Source organism: Macrobrachium rosenbergii, chromosome 37, assembly GCF_040412425.1.
Source record: "Macrobrachium rosenbergii isolate ZJJX-2024 chromosome 37, ASM4041242v1, whole genome shotgun sequence".
Taxonomy (NCBI): Eukaryota; Metazoa; Arthropoda; class Malacostraca; order Decapoda; family Palaemonidae; genus Macrobrachium; species Macrobrachium rosenbergii.
In genome coordinates, this window is record NC_089777.1 from 19,387,820 (window position 1) to 19,410,668 (window position 22,849).

At 36.4% G+C, this 22,849-nt stretch overlaps 1 protein-coding gene across 1 annotated transcript; it reads right to left on the reverse strand.

Annotated features, from left to right (window-relative positions):
- Positions 1-2,967: 2,967 nt before the first annotated feature.
- Positions 2,968-20,132, reverse strand: LOC136825385 (chorion peroxidase-like). Its single transcript, XM_067081665.1, has 15 exons — positions 19,970-20,132; positions 13,745-13,911; positions 13,065-13,236; positions 12,738-12,872; positions 11,799-11,953; positions 11,115-11,262; positions 10,555-10,666; positions 9,919-10,045; positions 9,513-9,619; positions 8,539-8,725; positions 7,787-7,913; positions 6,862-6,982; positions 6,638-6,728; positions 6,034-6,209; positions 2,968-3,582 (listed from the first exon to the last, which is right to left on the reverse strand). The coding sequence occupies exons 1-15, from the start codon at positions 20,022-20,024 to the stop codon at positions 3,429-3,431; spliced, it is 2,034 nt and encodes a 677-aa protein (XP_066937766.1). The 5' UTR covers positions 20,025-20,132; the 3' UTR covers positions 2,968-3,428.
- Positions 20,133-22,849: the final 2,717 nt, after the last annotated feature.

Here is a 22,849-nt window from a genome sequence, read left to right on the forward strand (position 1 = left end):
GTAAACACAAACAGGAAGTTTGCCTTGTGCCAGACTCAATCAAACGCCTTGGAGATGTCAAGAGCGACAACAAAGGATACTCCAAAGTTCGCCACAGATGACCAGATATTGAGATAAGAAAGGTCAGCAGTAGGCCTATAGTCTTACAGAGGAAGTCATGCTGGTTTATATGTCTGTAGGCCTGAAAATCAATCCACAGACTGGAACTCGCATCCCTGAATACAGTCCATGCATATATATAGAATCTACCAGTCACATCCATAAGAAATACGTATTTAGACATTTCTATGGGGGAAACTTACAGAAAGACCTGCTTATACATTGCAGCTTCCAATTCAGAATCTGGAAACTTTCCCTTTAAAAAGGGCAACGAATCCTCTGTCCTCTTCCACTTCCTCCTCCTCGTGTTCAAAGTGGAACATCAGATTGACAGAGTCTATTTACCAAAAGCCCAACAAATAGGCGACGCGCTTCCCCGACAGCTTTTTTTGACTGCTGTCAATGTTGGCCTTTCGCATTCGACGGCCAGTGTCAGACTCACATTATAATTTGATCAAATATGCTGCAGTTTCACCGTTAAGTTTTTTTTTTTTTTTATTTTTTTTTTTTTTTTTTCAGATCCCAGTCGCTTGTAAGTGGTGTTTGCTTGGTAAATAACGGCTATTTTGGCGCTAATATTCACTGGCGCAAGCTGGCGTGACCGCCCGAGTCCGTAATTACTAATATTTCCAAAAGAAACTTTCCTTTCTAGGAATTCGTTTTGATAACATCGCGAATTCTTCTTAAAACGGTTTTTGTGATTTATGTAGGGAAGTATCAATATTAACATTCCGTTCTGGGTAGCAAACAGCTACATCTCAGAAGCGCCAAGCGAACCTTTTCACTTATACAGGCTGATGTTATGACGTAAACAGCTATAGGCCTACGATACTTAATTGGAGCTAAGTATTTGAGAATAGATGCAGCTTAAAAAATAAATTGTTATCTTTGTATGTTTGCTGACGTCAGATTGGTTTTGCTCCTGCTGAAACATTCCTGCATATATTGGTATTGAATTTGCAATAGTTTTACCAGACCACTGAGCTGATTAACAGCTCTCCTAGGGCTGGCCCGAAGGATTAGACGAATTCAAGAATATTTTTCAACCTATATTCCGGCGTTCTTAATTAAAAGTGCTACCGTTTCGTGAGGTTGGCTAAAAATAATTTACAAAATTATATATCAGTGTTTCAGTTTATAACTATGGTAGGTTTTGTGCTCCTGCTTATTCATTCTACCGATTATTCCAAGAAGAATAATTCAGCAGTAGTAGTAACAAGGCATACAGACATTTGAAACGGCTCCCTTGCTCCTTACGCTTGTCTGCAACAGACAGGTCCAGGGTCGAGACCTTGCCTTTGCAAACGCGCCCCCCCCCCCGTTTATCATAAGCAAAAATGAACCCTGATTCGACAGTTCTGGCTAATGAACTACAGACAGAAATTCGACCTGTAAATCTAACCTGTACGACGCAATCCATGATGTCTGGAGAGCAACTTCAATTCAAGTAAGGCTCCTGGATTGGATGACCAGAACGGACGAGTTATTTCTGCACTTGCTTTGACGATGGCAAACAATTCTTCTCCCCGATTTCACTAGGACAGTCAGGCAGAGTTCACGCCTCCTGAAATGCCATAGAACCATATGTTACATATAATTTCCTTCAGATATTGATCAACAGGTCTAAATGTAAAGCGATTTTTATATTAATTGCTTGCTTTTGGTTACATATTTGAATGTATAAAAAGTGACAATTATATTTATCCCACATCACCTTTTTAATACCCTTAAAGAATAATCACAAATACCCTTTAATACTGATTCGCTTTGTCTTGAGAATAACTTCCATAAAAAGATTTTATGATAATTGCATCTGTCCGACCAGGATTCGAACCCATGGCCCTCGGCTTCGATACAGAGGACAGACTTACCCCTTAATATATGAAGAGATATGCATATATCAACCCTGCTATACAGTCCTGTCAAATGCAGGTTTTACATTTAGCATCAAAATCAGCCCAACTCCGATAGGTAAGGGATGTGTTTTTAACGTGGCTATTTTGAGATAGTTTTGTCAGATACCCAATGTCACATCTACATTCATACAGGACATATGCTATACACCTTGTACAACATAGCTACACCACACATCTACACAAGAGTGCTCACTAGGAGTACTTACAATCATCTACTCACACTACACCACATCTCTAATTTGCATACTCTTGAGTTTCCTAGATATTGATTCCATATCCTTTCCAATACTCCTCTGTCATCTGTCCTTGTAGGTCCTCTCCTCCATCCACACAATCAAATCTCCAAACATTTAATTCATTCTTTTCTTTTCCTGCACTAACCTTCTTACTACTTCTCTTGTGTATCACTAAATTTCTCTACTTGTCAATAATCTTAAGCTGCATCATCTTTTCCATTTACATTCGGCTTCCAGGTTTCAATTTCAGAACGGACAATTCAAGTCTCTTGCCATTCTTTTGCACATATACTATTTTTAATAGCTACATTTCTTTGCTTTTTATCTTCAGTGACTCACTTCTACCATTCTACTATCATATGTTACATTGATTCCCAAATATCCAAGTGAACTAACCATCCCAGTTCCACCATTCATTTACCATTCATTGTTCCATCAACTCTGTCAGCTCAACAATCCCCTGAAAATTCCCAAGATGGTTTTATGCCATCGTTCTCTCTTATGTCTTGCGACAGCTGAAAATAAACACATTCTCTAATTTAGAAAGTTCAGTACCCTATTTTGGTGCTTTCAAGCCAAATTTCCTTGTTAAAGTCTCTGTTTTTGCTGGTTAAGGCTGTTGATGGTTCCCTGAATAATATTCCAATTCTTCAGACATTTGCATATCTTTATACATACAAGACATATATGTTTAGGGATGATAATTAATGCAAAGCTCTTAAGTAACAATTTATTAAAACACTGACATGGACTAGTTATCCAACTAGTCTCATGGACAACACAACAATTAAATACAAAAATACTGTAAAATTATTAGTCGCTCAAGATATTTGAGGAAGTAATGCGTAATATCACCGAGGTTTGAAAAACTATTCAACACACAAATGAACGCAACATATATTACATGACAAGCATTACATACGAGGTATAGATCACATGAGGTTCCAGGTCGTCAAGGTTTTCATACATGATGCATAGCATTAGCATACACCATGTTCTCATCATGAACACTAACATTGTGAAATTACACACAAACTTTGTAAACAATTTTAACAAAAACTTCATTCATACTTCCGTGAATTCATCAAATGCCTATTTCCTGTCTAGAGTAGGAACAAGACACCTACAATTGGTTTGGTCTCTTTTTTTTTCAAGTGCATAAAAATATCTCGTTCCACTAGAGTTCCGAACCCCTCGATGTACTTTCCTTAGCCTCGCTTCCCTCTGCAGCTTTGCCTTCTTTCAGCTGTTTCATCTTCTCTATTAGTGCTGTGTCCTTCCAAGCCTCGATTGTCAGTGCAGGTAATTCAGAACAGGGCAACAGTGGATTTCTGTAGGAAAAAATTAAAATTTTCCATTTGCTTGTACTTTTCTGTTGACTTCATTCAAAAGATTGTCAACTAGGAAGTAAAAATGTTAACTTTACCTTATATTAAAAGAGAAAAGTCATCTCCAACACAGATCACAATTATAAAGTATGAGATTTCTTGATATGCAATTGGAAAGTGCCATTGAATTAAAAATGTCCAAATGATTGCTATCAGTTTTCTAAAGTCTCTTTACCAAATATGGAACCATGTCTGAGATGGAGTAATAATTTAAGTAGTTAAATTCAATTTTAAGTATTCCAGACATGGGGTGCGTTTGAATGATTAGGGCGCTGACCAGTTCTAATCTTAACATGTTACTATCATTTCTATACAATATTCTAAAGGTCACAGCAGAATTCTTAATTTGATAAAGCATGGCACTTAATCAGAATGGTTATAAATTATGTGGAGAAGCAGATTAAGCCTACTATACAGTAACCTCTTTGCCCTATTAATACGTAAGTTGTCTGAATACAAGTTTAACCAATCTCTAATTGGTCCTTAGTCTTGGCATATTTCTAAATCAGATCTGCATTAATACTAAGAATTAGACGAGTCGCAAAAATCTAATTTACCCATTGTCCTTGTGGTAACAACTGAATAGGAGACAAGTTTCAGTTCTTGCAAGATTTTATTTCATTCATGATTGTTTGACTTCCCATTATTTTCTGTAGATTGCAGACTTACTTTTAGTCATGCACTTACTATTCTGTGCTGCACTTTTGAGATGTAAATAAACTCTCAAAACTATGCCCCACACTTTTCTGCCATAGTCAGACCCTTATTTTGTGTGATTAGATAGCCAGAGTCAAATTCCATACGGCACAAATTTGAGTGATCTAATGGTCAAGATCATATACTTCACCTCACATGTCATGTGATTTGATGGGCATGTTCATATACCCGTACCACACAGCATTATTTCATGTGATCTTATGATCCACACTGCATTATTATTATTATTATTACTACAGTGGACCCCACCTATTTGTAGTGTCACCTACTCGCGGATTTTTATGTGGAATGTATGTACACATTAACAGAAAACTCACCTATTCACAGTACTTTTCGTAGAGAAATATTAAAAACCTGTATTTTCATATTTTTGTGACTAAATGCACTTTTTGCAATAAAACTATTAAAATACTAAGGTATAAGCATTTTTAAAGGGGATTTTTGGTGTTTGAACTATTAAAATAGGCACTTATAAGTGTTCTTAGAAGGGTGTCAAGTATTCGTGAATTTCAGCTATTTTCGGGGGGGGGGGGGTTCTGGTGCGCATCCCGTTAATACTGGGGGTCAACTGTATTAATACTAATAACGATAATATTATTAATATTATTACTGTATTCATGAGATGAACCCTATTCATATGGAACAAGTCCACAGGGGCCACTGACTTGAATTTCAAGCTTCCCACGAATATGGTGTTCCTTAGGAGAATAGCATTAGGGTAAAAATGCACTGCATCTTCGCTTGAACTTTTGAAGATCCAATTGCACGACATCCTCAAGGAGACTGTTTGCTACGAACCAAGCAAACCTAATACATAACCAAGAATAACATCATCAACGCTACAGAAATAAACAAAATATGTTACTGTACTGCAATCAAGACTTGATAAAAAGTGCTGGATTCCCTCCGACACTTTCGTGAGACCATGATGATAAATGAAAGAGCAATGACATGATCTCTCCATACAAGATAATCAAGGCATCCCTCTCATGTTACATGAAAATTAGTCTTCAGCTGGATTAAACACCATGCTAGAGCACACTGTGTGAAATTTAATATTATCCTACCAAGGAGATTACTTCTTGACTTTGTTAGTTAGAAGTCCATCTAATCTACCTATAGTAATACTAACCTACAAAATAAACCACAACCCTATGTTAAGAGGGCACAGTTACCATCCCATAAGAATGTTTTAAGTCTGTGATATAAAAAGTAGCACATAATTCAATCCCCATGCAAGTTCCACTTGAAAAAAAAAAGGATGATGTTTAGGTAACTTAACATCCATAATAGTATATCCATTAATGAACTAAAACAAAAATCCTACAGTATATAGAATAGAATATAGAATTTAGGCCAAATGCCAAGAACTGGGACCTATGAGGTCATTCAGCACTGGAAGAGAAACTGACAGTAAGGAGGTTTTAAAGGTGTAACAGGAGGAAAACCTCACAGTTGCACTATGAAACAATTGTTAGAGGGGGGGGTGGAAAGTCTGATGGAAGAAAGAATATGAACAGAGGTACAGTAAAAGGAGTGAAAGAAGCTGCAGCTAAGGGCCGAAGGGACGCTGCAAATATCCTCCAGTAATGCCTACAGTGCATCATGTGAGGTGCACTGACGGCAGTATCCCCCCTAAGGGGCTACAGCATACAAAATAAAACTTAAATCACTTACGTTTCCGACACAGGCAGGAAAGCATTGGTGGGTACATTCTCAACGGGCAAGTTACTGCAGAGCAACCTTGCCAAGGAGGACTGCTTAACCCACGTCTTCTGCTCCACAGTCAGCATACTAGTTTCGTGCTCCCAGAACAGACGGTTACCAGTCTTCAAGCGCGCAAACTGGTCAGCCTGAATAGAAAGTTTTCTGAATTACTTACCGCATATGAATTTCAATAAGCTTTGGCTTCAGTGTATTTTAAATACTGTATTAGTGTCCTAAGAGAACCCATAAAACATAAGTTTAGATCTTACACTCATACAGCATACCAATAAATTAGCTCTGATAAGGTTTAAAAAAATTACATTGCAACTTTTAATTCAAGTATTGCTAGATAGCAAGACTGATTAAACATTGGAACATTTGATAATTACCTTTAATGATGATAAAGATTTATCTTACAAGCAATGGAATATCAAGAATACAAATACCTAACAATGGCAAAACAGAGATTCCTCTAAATTTAAACTACCAACCATTAGTAAATACCTAGCTCTAACTTTAATCAGTAACAAACAGCCCTATAACACACAACTTCATAACCTCACATAGTACTTACAACCAAACATGACAGCGTTTTACCGATGACAGCCCCTTCCATTGGAGTCTCAAAAACAGCGACCTGAGGGTCTATGTCATCCATCTCGTCACTTCAATGTGAAAAAACAAACAGTTAACTATAATGGAGAAAATGTCTGCAACACAACATTTTTATTATCAATGGTTTGAATTTATTCCAATCTCCAATTTCTCGAATAATGTTGTAAAGCAAAATCTACTTACTCGTAAAGAACTTTGAGCTCAGCAACCAGTTCCTTGGAGAGACCTCTTTCAAGGTCTTCCCAGGTGTTGTACTGTTTATCATTATCACAGAACCTCCTCCATACCAGATAGCCCACCACACCTGGGAATAAGTAACAGGTCTTTAATTAACATAATACCTTTCTGCAAGACACAATTAAATTTATCTTATGTTTTCAACAAAACACTTCCAATACAATACATATTTTGTATATATAATTTCAAAAAAAAATTACTACATTCAAGTCTTGAGCGTGAAAGCAATTGAAAGATTAATATTATTAAAAGACCATTATGCCACATGGAAGTCTACAAAAGACAAAATCACCAATGTTATCTTTATTCTTTGAACCACCATTATGTTCATAGTACAGTACTCTTTAAAAGAATCTTAATCATGAACAATAAAAATTATTTACAATTTCTCACAGTTCCCAATACAATACACTAAACTTGCATAAAAGCCTGATTTTATCAGTGTTTATAATATGAAATGTGGATTCATCAACACAAAATCTAAAAGGGCATGTAAATCGAGTCAAGAACCCTTCTGGGTAACAAATGGTCAGCAATTTACCACATTATCTGGCTAAACGTGGCCCTGCATGTTGTCTTGTGGACTAAAGCTTCCATATTGATGGGATAGCTGACAGATGAACAGCTGTTACCCCTACTGAGGGGTTTCTCTCAACACTGCAGCAAAACTGTCATCTTTTGAGAATGAGAGTACTGTACACTGTTAATACACTGTACACTGTTAATACACTGACTGGAAGTCATCTAGAGCAATAGCTGGGTTGCAGGCTAGCAGACTTTTAAAGAACAATTATATACAGACAATACTATGCAAGGAGGCAACAATGATTTCTTCTTTCATAATTTACCTTATCCTGGCTCAATACAGTACCTTGGTCTCTGCTGCGCTGAACATCCATTGCCAAGTAATCATGGTAATCGTCTTCTCGAATGGAGTCGTAATGCGTAGACTCTGCCAATTCACTAGGTCCCCATTCTGTCTTCCATTCGGTATACATCTGTACGAAGTGGGCATTTTAGCTATCTTTAAATACTAGTGATAAGCAATTTGGTGTGGGAAACATGTCTCAATTTTTTAAAAATTGGCTTCATTAGAAAATGGTTCTCAAATTTCATACAGGTAATAAACAGCTAAACAGCAACATGTCTGTAATTCCTCATAAGGACCTTGCATATCAAACATATGTCTTGATACATTTTCACTCTCAATACCCTGGTCTCTTGACTCAATTGACTCACTAAGAAAGAGATGAGAAGCCAAAATCTTCAGTGGATTTCACAAGTGCATTACATGTACGTTTGAATCTTCAAGTGTTAGAAAAAACCTACTACAATTGGGCAGTCAACGTAAGCATGCAAGTTGTCAAGATGTCTGTCACTGAATTTAGAAGAATTCAGAAAAAACACTCCTGACACAGCCTTAAAACAAAATGTCATTTAAACTGGTATGAATCATTTCAAAAGTTTATAGCTAATGTAATACAGTACAATGTACAAGTTATTGTATTACTTTATGCATAATACTATGTCAACAGACACCTCTCAACTAAGTACAGCTCTGTACACTTATCATGCAAAATTTCCAAAACATAGATGTCAAGAGATAAAAAAAGAATGACTTACAGCAGGATTTCTGTAAGATGATGATGCAAAGTTAGCCAGAACACCAGGGTTGACCTCCTTTATATAACCAGAGCCTGGACCTGTAGAGCCAGGATTGAGGGAATGCTTCTTGACAAGTTCATCCCCCATAAGGATCGGCAAGTACTCTTTGTAGGTGATATGGTTGTACTGGGCAATGGTCATTCGTCTAAAATGGAAGAGTTAATCAAGAATGTTAGCTTCATGTACAGTAAGCCTATTTAATAAGGAATAGGTCTTGAAAACTATTTTAATGTGAACCTGAACAATAAATACTTTACAACCCTCTCTCACGTGGGAACCATATTTTTTTCATTTATTGCTGTTTTGTCCCTTTATCCATACAAACCACTATATAAGACAATGACTACTTTCATGATTATGGACTGCAACAGTTACAAACACTCATATTTAATCTTACAAAGATTTCACTGTTCTCATGCCAGGCTTATCTCCCAATACTTTCAACATTCTTAAACGACAACTTACCCACCAAGAACTTCAATACTTACTTTGGTAGCTTAACCTCCATATTTCTGAAATTATCTGTGCAATCTAAACTGTTCCTTGTTAAGCAGCCTCATAACAAACCCAAGGGTACCATAAAATAGTTTCTCAACATTTACACGAAAGTCAAAATTATAAATTTGTTTTTATTAAATACTTAATCTATTAAGTGACCAATTTTTACTTTTAAATCCATGCTACAATTAAGCTATTCTTTTGATCTTATGAAATTATTTGTTCCAGTCCTGTCTCAAGTCTAAAACTATTAAAAGCTCATTCATCAAGCTAGTAAAAGATCTACAGATTCAAACTGACCTTCACATAAAACTAATTTTGCAACCATGCTTCAAAATCTCCTTTAATACACACCTAGAAATTTTTCAAGACTCAGAAACAAGAAAAATGAATGTGTAAACTTGACCAAAAGTCATGAAATTTGACAAACTTACCTGGCTTCATTGTAGAGGAGAGCATCATCAAAATGAGGGTTCATTTCAGCCAGAGCGTCAGCGACGCGATTATGCTCTAACAACAGCAACAACTTGAGTCCTTCAACCTGTTTTAAAAAAGAAGGTAGACTTAGTAGACTTACTGTACGTAAAGGATCAAAATATACCCATATAATGACCAAATTAAAATGAAAGTTTAGTAAACATGTATGTAAAGAATCAAAATTCCCATATAATGACCACCAATTAATACTGTCAAGTGGGACAAAACAGTAGTTGGTAAAACTATTAAGACGCACAAGTCAGTTCCAAAGGCCAGAAGAGCCCAAACTGATGAAATGGCTATGAAAGCTTGAATCAACTTCATTGCGTCAGGAACACGAGCAGATTAAATTAATTGTCTTACCCAGTCTCCACCGGAGAGTTTGAAACACCCTTTCAGAGACTCGGGAGCTCCGCATTTTATGTCCTCTTTTTTCTTATCTACTTTTTTCTCCTCAGCATCCTCGTCATCTTCATCCAATCCAGGTGCTCTGAAAAATCACACAGGAGTTGCCACAGTTAGTTTAAAAACTTGTCTACCTATATGTTTTTGATACAGTTTTTCCTTAAGAAAACCCTGAAAACTAAATTTCCACAAAACTTTCAACATCAACCACACAATATAACATGTACATAAAAACTCAACTCACAAAATGGAGAATACAAATAAACTTTTACAAAGCGTTATCCAAAAATCTGTTTGCTGATCTCAACAAATACGTACATAAACTTACAACTGCCAGCCTTTTGTGCTCTAGAATAATCTAAAAGCATACTTATAGTTGTAAAATACTTGCTGTAAAAGATAACGCCATTTAAAAGCCTAGCCTTCTGGAGCGCAAGGAAGTATCAGTAAGAACCAGACATTTAACAGTGCAAGGTTAAGAGAAATGTGTCAAGCATTCTGAAAGCTAGGTGTCCCAAACACTGACTACTCAAAATAAAATACTCCTGATAATTAACTACGTACATTCACCACAGATTACAAAATGGTACTTACTTGAGGTAACCAAAGTACCCAGTTTTCCTCGTGAAGGCTATCTTATCCGTATGGCCATACATAGGGGATGCATCAAGGAATGTTGATACGGTTGAAAGCGTTTCTCGATGACCTGTCAAGAGAATTTCACCTTGAGAAATTGTAAATACTGTTTATCTAACGGTTTATCTTGATGGATAAACAAAGTCTTTAAATACACTATTTAACATACTGCAGTTTAAAACTTTCACAGAATTGTTACACAAATTCATTAGCTCCAACCAATTAGTACAAGCTGGTTTTGCATTTTGCTGACTAACTATTACCTTATTTAAGCTAGTACCGTTTTCACAAGTAGCAACCAACTTAAGTTCAGCCAAAATTATGCTCCTCTCATGTTACAAGACTTCTCAAATAGGGAATAGCATCAATCGAGTTATCTAGGCCGCCTTTCAATTTTTGGTAATAGTGTTAATCAATAGCACAATTCAAATGAAAGCAGCCCGCATTACCTATGGCAGTGATCATGGGTATAAGTACAGTACATTACAGAAAAAAACAAAATCACATGTAATACATACCAAGAATGGCTTGAGCACGAGCAGACCTCCTGAAGTTTATGCAAGGTTTAGTCGAAAAGAGGGCATCATTTTTATCAACTAGAATTGGCTCACAATCCTCTGCTTCAGGGGCAACACAGCAGTCTACATTGTCAGCCAATGGAGACTCCTGTGCAAAAGAATTAAAAGGCAATTTAAAACCTACTTATGCAGAACCATAATTTAAAACCTTAACAATTACATCTTTACCTAGATTTTTCTTCAAATGGAAGTTTAGCTTAAACAAAATTGCAAAATTTAAAAACACAGATTTTCAAAGTAATGTACTAACATTTAACCAAATAAAGCTTAAAATTAAACTGTAAATTTAGCAAGTAAAGATTTAACCAATATTGCTCATAAAACCAGGCAATAAATGAAGCATGTCCATTTTACAGTCATGTAACAGTAGGTGTGGTTACTAAAATGTTCAAAAGTTCATTTGTTTAATATATTCATTTATTAACTTCCATTCTTCCTGAAGCAAATACACCAGTTGGTTTTTGAAGAGCTCTGAATCCTCACTACAGAAAGAAGTCCTACCTTCTTGAACAACCCACTCTATAAACCTCAAAACCCCAATTCACTGGACAGCAGTTTGTATATAAATCAGTACAGTACTTCTAAAACATTTTCAATGGCCAATTAATGAGATCCAAAACTTACAGGAATACTGAAGGTGTCCCTCTGAATGAAGTGGGCCCATTCAGTGAATATCCCATTCACTGAAGGCTTTTTCAGGTGTTTCCTCAAAACTTCAGCAACTGTTCTGGCAGACGGAAGTTTCTTCCCATCATTCACCGAAGACCGAATTGTAAATCCTGAAATAAAATTACAATGAACTTCGATACCTAAAGGTGAGGATATAATAAATGGAGGTATGAAATTGTGGAATATTTTATTTTTCTTGATTTAAATAAAGCTTTACCTTCCAGTGATATAATTTTGAAGTTACTGAGAACAAACGGTGAAAATACCCAATTTAAACTGCTGAAAATGAATAATGCCTCTGAATAACTACACCAATACCTTTGTAATATAAACTGTATGAAAAATGGAGCAATCTCATGTCTAAAGACTATGTGAACATTCTGATGTTACAATGAAGACTTATGATGACTCACAGAAAACTTTGACTAATTTTTCCATAAATAGCTGCCTTAGGAGAACTGCCTGGATGCAAACTTGACCCTTAGGGTCTCAGGGGCAATCAAGTCCAAGATCAAGTTCAAGACTGAGGGCCAAATTCATTCCAAGTCTTTTTCAAAGTCTGTCACACAAGCAAGTTAAATTCTACCAATAATGCCTCATTTAAACTCTTATTCAATATTCAGAGCATAACTGAAACCATACTTTGGTTCAGAAAATAAAATTCAGTCAAAACAAGAGGGTATATTCATGAAAAAGGTTACAGCTGTAACTAATTTGGTTAAGAACAACATGGGGATATTTTACAAAAGCCAGATCAAGGCAGTTGCTCTTTCAACTACTGTGCCTGCCCTCAATAATCAGTGAGGCTACGAACTTTGGGAAAGTGGGGTCTAAAAAGCTGCAAAAAATATGGAACTACAGTAATTCATTCATTACAGAGGACTTATCACTAACCATCCTTTCCAGCTGCTGACGGTTGTAGACGAAGAAACTTTGACCCGACTGAACCCAAGTCGGGTGACTCTTGATTGATACATGATCCATCCACGTTGGGATAAGGGGACCCCACCATACATCTGAAGGACATCACTGAAAGAGATGAAAAACCAGATAGACATTATCATATAAAAAGTATGTTACTCCTAAGTACAGGACTATAATTCAAAGCAACATAGTATGGGTGTTATCACAGAAAAAAGAACCTTCAGAAAAGTTTACAACAAACATGCACAGCACTCTCCATATTCCTGTGATAATGAACTCATCAAAATTCACACTCACCCAACCCCATTTCCTCTGCGAGTTCTTTGTCGAGGTTGATGAGAGGCACAACGTGTTTCTCAAGCCCTTTGAGAAGCCAGTCCCCAGGACATCGTTTGCCCACCCTAGTCTTCCGGATCATGTCCACTATAACCTTCGAAGTATCTTCCAGGAGCTGTCCAGTTCGAGTGACCTTCAGGGAAAAAGAAAGTCAAATGTACTTATGAGAAATAAGGGTTAAGAGTATTTATGCTTTGTTTCATAACCTGTTTAAGTCGAATAAATAACTATCATCAGCTTTTGACAACTATATAAATTATGCACTACTGTCAAACTTTGAGCCCACTGGCATACATACTAGACAGACAAAAGACAAAACTATCTTATTCCATTTCAAACCTGTTAAGTAACAGCCCAACTTAGCAGACCTTCAATCTTATCAGCTACCATATTATGATTATTTTTTCCTATGCCATCATTTCAGTTTTGATACCCTACTATTAGATATCTCTAAACTGAATGTTTATGTGTAAAATACAGGTAAGTTTTAAGTGAGGAATTATGGAACTGCTGTTAGCTGTTATATTTATCTAGAAAATATTCCAGTCTCATTACTTATCAGAGATGCTAAACACCCAAAGTGTCTTAAGCGAGGTGCTACTGTATATATACATATACTGTATAGATCAGGGCATACTTACATTTACTAGGAGAGGAGATAGCTTGTATGTTTTCTTTTCTTTGTCCTCTGTGGCCCATCGTTCGAGAACGGCTTTCTTCGTGGCCTCGTAGCCTTGATGTAGGAGACTCCCAGCGGATCTGGCATACCCTACCTCGATGCACTCCCCTTCTCTGTGGCCAAAGGATGCTGAAAAACAGGATTTGGGATGATTTTCCACCTCTTGAGACAAGAAATTAGGCACCATTATTGGAATGGGGTGGAATATAAAATTTAGGCCAAACAATGGGACTTATGAGGTCATTCTGCACTGACAGGGAAATTGAGAGTCAAAAGGTTTTAAAGGTATGACAGGAGGAAAACCTCACAGTCACACTATGAAACAATTGTTAAGAGAAGGTGGAAAGTAAGATGGAAGACAGAATATGAACAGAGATAGAGTAAAAGGAATGAGAGGGGTTGCAGCTATGGGCCAAATGGATGCTGCAGAGAATCTTCAGTAATGCTTACAGTGCACCATGTGAGATGCACTAACGCTCCCTATGGTGAGCACCATTGCTGAACAAAAAATGCAAGAATAAAATATACATAAAACAGTTTGGTAACCTCTGTTGAGAATGTAAGCAGAATGTTCCACAAAGTTCCTGAAGGAGAATGAACCACATGTTTACTCCAGATTAAATTGAACAGTTCCTCAAACTGAAGATAAAAAAAAAAATTTTGACAACTCAGATGCAAAGATTTCTCTGTCCATGTGACAGACTTTTCTAAGTTTTGTTTTCCCAAAACAGTCTGTTCTTTTACTTTCATGATACTGTACCATTCCCTTGCTGCTTCTGCGAAAGCAGTTACCAAAGGCCAGTTATTCATCTTTTAAATGAAATTACAGAGTAGATAACTGGGCAATTCTATTGATTCCATCACCAAATGGTAGCCTTTGTTTAACATAAGTTGTTCTACAGCCACTGACCAAGAAGAGTTTCAATTCTGTGCAAGCACAGGCCAATTACTTGCACTTTCTTTAACCTAATGACATAAAAATTATTAGAAAGTATTTTCTAAAAAAAAAAAAAAGGAAAAAAGTGCGCGCAGGTTTCTTCAGCGCAATCAAGTTTTTTGCACAGCATATAATGGTGTATGAGCAGCGGGCCATGAAACTTTCAGTCATGGCCTGGTGGTGGCCTGTCCTATAGTGTTAACAGATGCACGATCATGGCTAACTTTAACTTTTAATAAAATAAAAGCTACTCAGGTTAGAGGGCTGCAATTTGGTATATATGATGATTGAAGGGTGGATGATCAACATACCAATTTGCAGCCCTCTAGCCTCAGTAGTTTTTAGGATCTGAGGGTGGACAAAAAAGCGCAGATGGAGAGACAAAACCGGAACAATAGTTTTCTGTAAAACTGAAATGCCCTGAGAGAATGACATTTTGTGAATGTCAGAACTAATAATTACCCGAGTCACTGAATCTTTCCCCAAAATACAGCACAATTTCCACCTGCTATCTCAGGTCTTGGAAAAAACAATCCTTCAGTTATATTTCTGGAGTGTTTGGGACATTCACTATCAAGTGAGTCACTGATTGGGTAAGTCTATGAAGATGTTTTGTTAAAATAATTTTAACTGGTTTATTGAACTTGGTTAAAATATTAAATTGCTAAAATACTTTATTTGCATAAGATATTTCTTATCTACTCAAACATATACATACTATCAAATGATTGTATACACATACATACATACTTGTACATATAATACTGTGTATGTATGTATATATATATATATATATATATATATATATATATATATATATATATATATATATATATATATATATATATACATATATATATACATATATATACATATATATACATATATATACATAATCTAATACATATATATATACTAATTACCAGACCAGAATAAAACTTTCACTTCCCAAGAACTGCAACTTCACTCGACAAATAAAGCATAAAGAAGGAAAAATCGCGAGCCGAATCGCCGAGTCACCGGAATGGAAAGTTTTGCAATAAGTGCAAATTGTAGTGCTTCCAGCTATTCTCAATAACAAAAGAAAAAAAATTGTGTCCACGCTTTCAGTTCTTCTATGAGATAGACTGCTCTTTTTATTCATGAATTTGGAAAGCTTAAATCAGTGGTTAGACCTATTGTGGAGTTAGACTATCTCAGACTATTGGTATAATTCCATGGTTAGGCCTAATGTCGAATTAAAATAGTTTCATTGGCTTATTAGTACTGTCTATGGGGAGAACTATTGTGGTAGTAGCTCTCTCAGATTAATGGTACCATACGTGTTTACGCCTAATGTGTTTTTAGAATAGTCTCATTAGCCTACTGGTACTATCCATGATTACGCCTATTTTAGAAGTAGCCTGGTTTCATTTGCCTTTTCGTATTGCAGTTCGTTTTCGCTTTCATGTTTTTAAAGTAACTAAATTGGCGATATCGTCATTAGGTCTAGAACGTAGAAAAATGTGAGGATTTCCTGAATAGGCCTATATTTTAAACGCGCCAGAAATTTATTTTTATTAATGGAAAAACAACTCAAGCGTACCATCGCGCATACAAAATCCACAAAGAAACAGTTGAAAAAGTTGAAGTAAAAATAAATATTAATATCTTGCGTGTCCACATAGAACACTGCGCGTGGGATTTTCCGAGGTTCCGTCAGGCGGGAAGTTGCGCTACTTCAAGCGATCCGTGACCGGCGATAAATTGCGGTACATGTGATTGCGGTAGATAGCCGCGGTTATCAATCTGTAACTGGACGTTCATAACTGAAATGACTTCTTGTGAACTGTTACTTGACCGCTCTAGAAGCGACTGATATACACTCACTCGATTGTTATAAGGTCACAAAGTCCTTGACTTCTATAAATTGTCATAAAACAAGTACAAGCTACCGATATAAACAGTCGTTTGGTACCTGCAAGCTACTGATATAAACTCTTAGTTGACCGGTAGAAGCTACTGATATGTGTCATTTGACACCTAAACACTACTGATATATACTGTCATTTGACACCAAAAAGCTACTGATATACATTGTATGTCATTTGACACCTAGAAGCTGCTGATATAAATTGTCATTTGACACCTAAAAGCTACTGATATACATTGTCATTTGACACCTAAAAGCTACTTATATAAGCTGTCATATGACACCATGCTACTGATATAAACTCTTGTGACACCTACAAGCTACTCATATATAATGCCATTTGACACCTAAAAGCTACTGATAAACATTGTCATTAACACAAACCGACTGATATACACTGTCATTTGACCCCTAAAAATTACTGATACACCCTGTCATTCGACACCTAAAAACTACTGATATGCATTGTCATTTAACACCTAAAAGTTACTGGTATAAACTATCATTTCACCCTTACATTCTACTGATGTAAATTCATTTGGACCTACAAACTACTGATATAAAACTGTCATCTGACCCACATAAGCTACCGATATATATAATGAAGTTTTAGTAAAATAATTTTTTCGAAGACGGGTTATTGTAGCCAGTTCGCCCATGATGGCGTTCCGAGTCATTAGACTGATGTCAGTCTTGCTCATCTTATGAAACAGGATATTACGTCATCCTTCTATAAATAGCAAATATTTCCCGTCATTTTGCATTTACAGATCTCTGTCAGTAAAATGGGTCAAAATATTTAAAAATGCAAGGCCAATTTGTATCATTAACCATATATTGTCAACTAGAGAATCTGTATTTTCGTCACGCGACTAAAAGCTTCAACTCGAAACGAAAAAGTCACGACACGGAAAAAACTCGGAAAACTAAAATCCGGTGACTGACAAGTCGACTGGGGGTGTGACTGACGAGAAATGACGGTATAACTTGTTTCCAAAATTAAACTAAGACGGGTTTTGATGATAATCTATCAAAAAACTTGGCATAAGACTCGATTTAAGAGAAAACTTATATCGAAAACATCTAGATACTTGAACATGCCTCCTTAAGCCATTTATCACGTAAGTGTATCTCCCGGAGAGAGAGAGAGAGAGAGAGAGAGAGAGAGAGAGAGAGAGAGAGAGAGAATACGGTAAGGTATGCAGCCTGGGAGATTGAAAAACAAGATAATGACAATAGCTCCAGGTTGGCTGGTTAAGTTAGGCCTAGTGTGGACCTCCTCCTGATGCTGCCAACCAACAGACGACACCTCGGAACTACTGTCATAAGCTGAGTTGAAGTTGATATACAATAATACTGAATAATAGTTGATATATAATAATGAATAATAATGTCGAAATGCGTTTATCACACTAAACCATCCATCTGACCATGCTTCCGTTTTTAGGCCTAACTATAACAAAATTAACTTTTCATTTTACCATATTAGTAGTTAACCAACACGGACTTAACTCTAATTTAATAGTTTTTCTTTCCAAAATAACTGTCTACCAATCAAGAAAACAGTCATGGCGGTAAGGATTTGTCGTTGATATTTTAACATAATATTAAGGTTATTTTAATATAATATGAAGGTTCCAAGTGTATTAATGGGCCTAAGACAGTTAATATATCAAAGTGGTCTCTTCGGTCGTATAAAATACTTCATAACTCTACAAAATCTATGATTTTTATCCTTCTATAAAACCAGCTCTCATCAATGCAAGTACTAGAATACAAACCAAGTAGGCCTATTAAATAAACTCTTATAAGATCTGGTATTAGAACAATAATAGTTACTTTTAAAATGTGTGAATTGAAAAAAACTTTTAAAAAGCGTCTTAACCCTTAAAAAAACCGCCTTTGGGATAAAATTCAACATTTGGAGGAGCTAGAACTAAGATACAAGCCAAGTAGGCCTATTAAATCAACTCAAGTTAACGAACTTGAGTAACAGTTACTTTTAAATAGTCTGAATTGGAAACACTTAAAAAAAAAGTGTCCTACCTAAAAGAAAATAAAAGCTCTCAACTTTAAAAAACTCCTCTGGCAGAAAAATTAGGGACAACGGTCTAGCGTTAACCAGGCATTAGGGCGAACGGGTCATCAGGCTTTAACGGATGACGAGACAAAACAGGTTTTAAATAAGCTGGGTCCGGGTAGACCGGAACCCACAAACAACCCCATAGCAGGTCTCCCCACTGGTTGGCATCAAGGAAAAGTCTGACACTTGAGACTGGCTGTGGGTAAGCCTGCATTCCTATAATAGGTAGGCAGCTCTCTCAAACTTTTCTCTTGTGAAAGTGGGAAAGCTACGTCAGCATTTTTTTTTTATTTGCAAGAAGTCTGTTTGTTAAAGTTTCTAATATTTGCAGGTAAATTGTTTGTTCAAATTTCCAATACGTGCAGGTAAACTATTGTTTGTTATATTTTCTAATATGTACAGGTAAATAGTCTGTTCAAGTTTCTTTGCAGATAAATGATTCCCTCAAGGAATAAGCCTTACGTTATGACTTCAATCTAATTAGGCCTAAGATATTGTAACTAAAAAGTTGATAAACGCAGTTTAGCCTAAATTTAAGGTAATAACTGGCTTATATCTACCCTCACAAACGGTTCAGTGTCTTTCCTCAACAGGGGAAGGGGAGAAACAAGAGGACGGGGAGGGGTGGGGGTTAGACCCATTATAAGACATCTCCATACCTTATACTTCAAAAGATTTTTCTCAGATTAGGCATGCAGGCAACTGACTATGCACGGACGCAAATATGCATTACATATAACGACCTTTTGAGAGCAGTTACAGTCTCTAATTGGCGATTATGATCTATAAATTATCAATATGAAGTTAAAACGTCTGAGATTATGAACTATTATCCATATTTTATTTGTCGGGACGATAGTCTACTACGAGTTCGCGATAACGAGGTTCGTTCCTACCTAACACCGTTAGTGCTCACACATGTCTACCGATTAACCCCATCATAACTCCCAAAAAGAAACGCCTTTCAGTGCTTTGGCAAGCGTTATTTCATGCAAATTACGACCTTCCGTCCTCAAGAATACTCATTTTAAAAGTAATACTTATAAACTACAACAGACAACGGTTATTTTTTTATATTTAATGAAGAAAACCCTCGCGACAACAATCTTCCTCGCTCCTCCATAGTCCCTCAGATAGGTGCTGTCAGTGCGTTGATATCACCGAACAACCGGCAACTCCTGTTCCCACAAAGCTTTGCGCAAAATAACATGATCCTTACAGTCTATTAACAGATGTAACGGCTCCTTCAACTCACCATGGACTCCTAATGCCAATAATAACGCGAATAATCTAAGCAATGGCACGGCCATGGCGTAAAGACGACACTTGGGAAGGCACTGGATCTATTTAACTCTTCAAGGGTCTGACGGAGACTGAAGAGACGAAGGTGAAGGTCCAGTTGCCTCCTCACCTCCGACGAGCCTACGGAGTCCGTGAGGATTAGGATACGTCGTTTCGGACGTGGAAGTTTCCTAAATCTCACGTATTCCGTATTCGGAAGTGGCGCTTACTGCAATTTTAAAGTGACAATTAAACACTTTCCAGGTTGCTACGTCTGTTCTTCTGTGTTCCCGAAGGTTGAGAATGTTGCCTAGTTACCCAAATGACAATATTATTCCCCTACAAAGACTACGCTCTTCACGAGACATTCTTGACCATTCATGGAAGTCTTTAGTACCAACGAACATTCCCGAGACTTTCCCTCATTATTTTGCCATTTTAAAATTATTAATGGCTAAAGAATTGATATATTAATATCTTTGTATGTACTGAACGTAGCTCAAGCCACTGAATAAAGTAGTTTACCTCAAAAATGATTCAGAAAGCAACAGGCGAAGAAGATCTCCCATTTAATCGACATTCCTAGAAGTTCGCTGACCTCTTCGCTCGTCATCGTCAATAACAATGACAGCCATGATAATGATGATAATATTGCAATATTATAGCTACTAAAATAATTATTTGACGTGAGTTTATATATTAGGATAGTGTATGGACCTGAGACGCCAACAGAGATATTTGAACAGATCGGTGAAGGATGTGAGACTGAAAGTGAAAGTGAGAGGCGGCCATCTTGGATAGACCTTCTTCCCTCGCGAAAGGAGTATGGTTTATAACTATTATTTATTGCATGTCTGTGATCGAGTGTTGACAGATCGAGTTGGTCTCTCTCTCTCTCTCTCTCTCTCTCTCTCTCTCTCTCTCTCTCTCTCTCTCTCTCTCTCTACGATTCAAAAATCATAATTTATTCATTATCACCATAATCAACATTATAGTTAAGATTGTATTCATTATCTTTGATATTATTATTATTATTATTATTATTATTATTATTATTATTATTATTATTATTATTCTGTTGCCTTCATCATTTTATTATGATTTATATTTACCGTTGTTGCATTTATCATTATACAATCGTAATATAGTCATTGTTACCACTACGTCTTGTCATTATACCCCTTGAAGAGACATTTGTCCCAAGTTTTAAAGAAGTTCAGGGTTTGTGTCAAGTTTCAGAAAAGTTTAGGGTTTGTGTCAAGTTTCAAAAAAGTTTAGGGTTTGTGTCAAGTTTCAGAAAATTTTAGGGTTTGTGTCACGTTTCAGAAAAGGTGAATTTGTGTAGAGTTTCAGAGAAGTTTAAGGCTTGTGTCAAGTTTCAGAAAAGTGTAGAGTTTTGTCAAGTTTCAGGAAAACTGAGGATTTGTGTCAAGTTTCAGAAAAGTGTAGGGTTTGCGTCACGTTTCAGAAAAGTGTAAGGTTTGTGTCAAGTTTCAGGAAAATTGAGGATTTGTGTAAAGTTTCAGAAAAGTGTAGGGTTTGTGTAAAATCAAGGTTCAAGAGAATTTAGGCTTTATGTCAAGTTTCAGAAAAAACTTAGGTTTGTGTCAAGTTTCAAGAAAACTCAGGTTTGTGTCAACTTTCAAGAAAACTTAGGTTTGTGTCAACTTTCAAGAAAACTTAGGTTTGTGTCAAGTTCCAGAAGAATTTAGGGTTTGTGTCAAGTTTCAAGAAAACTTAGGTTTGTGTTAAGTTCCAGAAAAATTTAGGGTTTTGGTCAAGTTTCCAAAAAAGTTGAATATGTGTCAAGTTTCAGAAAAATCCTAGATAGCTTTCTAAGGAAGCAGCCTTTTAAAACCCCTTTAATCAACCAACAGACATAAAATACCATTAAAAATTTTAAAGATTTACTACACACTATCACAAACACCAACCTGACGTCACGGGCAAACCCGACAGGAACTAGACACGTACAGACGAAACTTCCCAACGCAGTATAATCTATATCCCAGAGACACTGCCTCTGGTCCCGGGTCCTAACTTCCCCCAAACTTCTGTGACTCCTTCCCCTCCCCCCACCCCCTCCCCTTCCCAAACTTCTCTCTCTCCTTTCCCGATAGCTAGGCAGGAAGGAATATGTCGTTTCTGATATTGCCTGGCAGAGTATTACCGGATTGCAAACTCCCGAGTAAACAGACTTAGAAGAGGGGTGGGGGCGGGGGTAATATTCAAGAAGCATTGTGTGCCCCCCTGTTGAAGTGACAGGAAAGTGCTTGCTTGCTGTAGGATTTGCGAGATAAGATAATTATCTTGATTGATTTTAATTATCTTTGTATAAATGTACGATAATAACAAATACAGGATATTATTGTTATTATTATTATTATTATTATTATTATTATTATTATTATTATTATTATTCAGAAGATGAAACTTACTCATATGGAACAAGCCCACCAAAGGGGCCACTGACTTGAAATTCAAGCTTCCAAAGAAATATTATGGTGTTCGTTAGGAAGAAGTAAGAGGAAGTAATGGGAAATACAGAAAGAAGAGATATAACTTATTAAAAAAATTAATTAACAAATTAACAAATAGATAAAAATGTATTAAAATGCAAGGAGAATAGGATCAGGGTAGTAATGTATTGCACCTTCGCTTGAAATTCTGATGTACGATAATACAAACAAATATACGACGATAACAAGGATTCTCATGAGATAAAAGTAAGATTCAATTCGCTGTTTATATCGACATTGCAGACTTTAAGAAAACACAATTATCATTGTTGGAATTAAGCAAATATACGATGAAAAACAGAACCTTCGTAATGAAATAAAAGCGAGATTAAAAT

Excerpts from the sequence above, each read along its gene's own strand:
- LOC136825385 (XM_067081665.1), bottom strand. The coding sequence starts at position 20,024 with ATGGCCGTGCCATTGCTTAGATTATTCGCGTTATTATTGGCATTAGGA. Across the intron at positions 11,954-12,737 it reads GTCAGCAGCTGGAAAGGATG|GATTTACAATTCGGTCTTCG; the intron begins GTTAGTGATAAG and ends ATTTTATTTCAG. Across the intron at positions 9,620-9,918 it reads AACTCTCCGGTGGAGACTGG|GTTGAAGGACTCAAGTTGTT; the intron begins GTAAGACAATTA and ends TTTTTAAAACAG.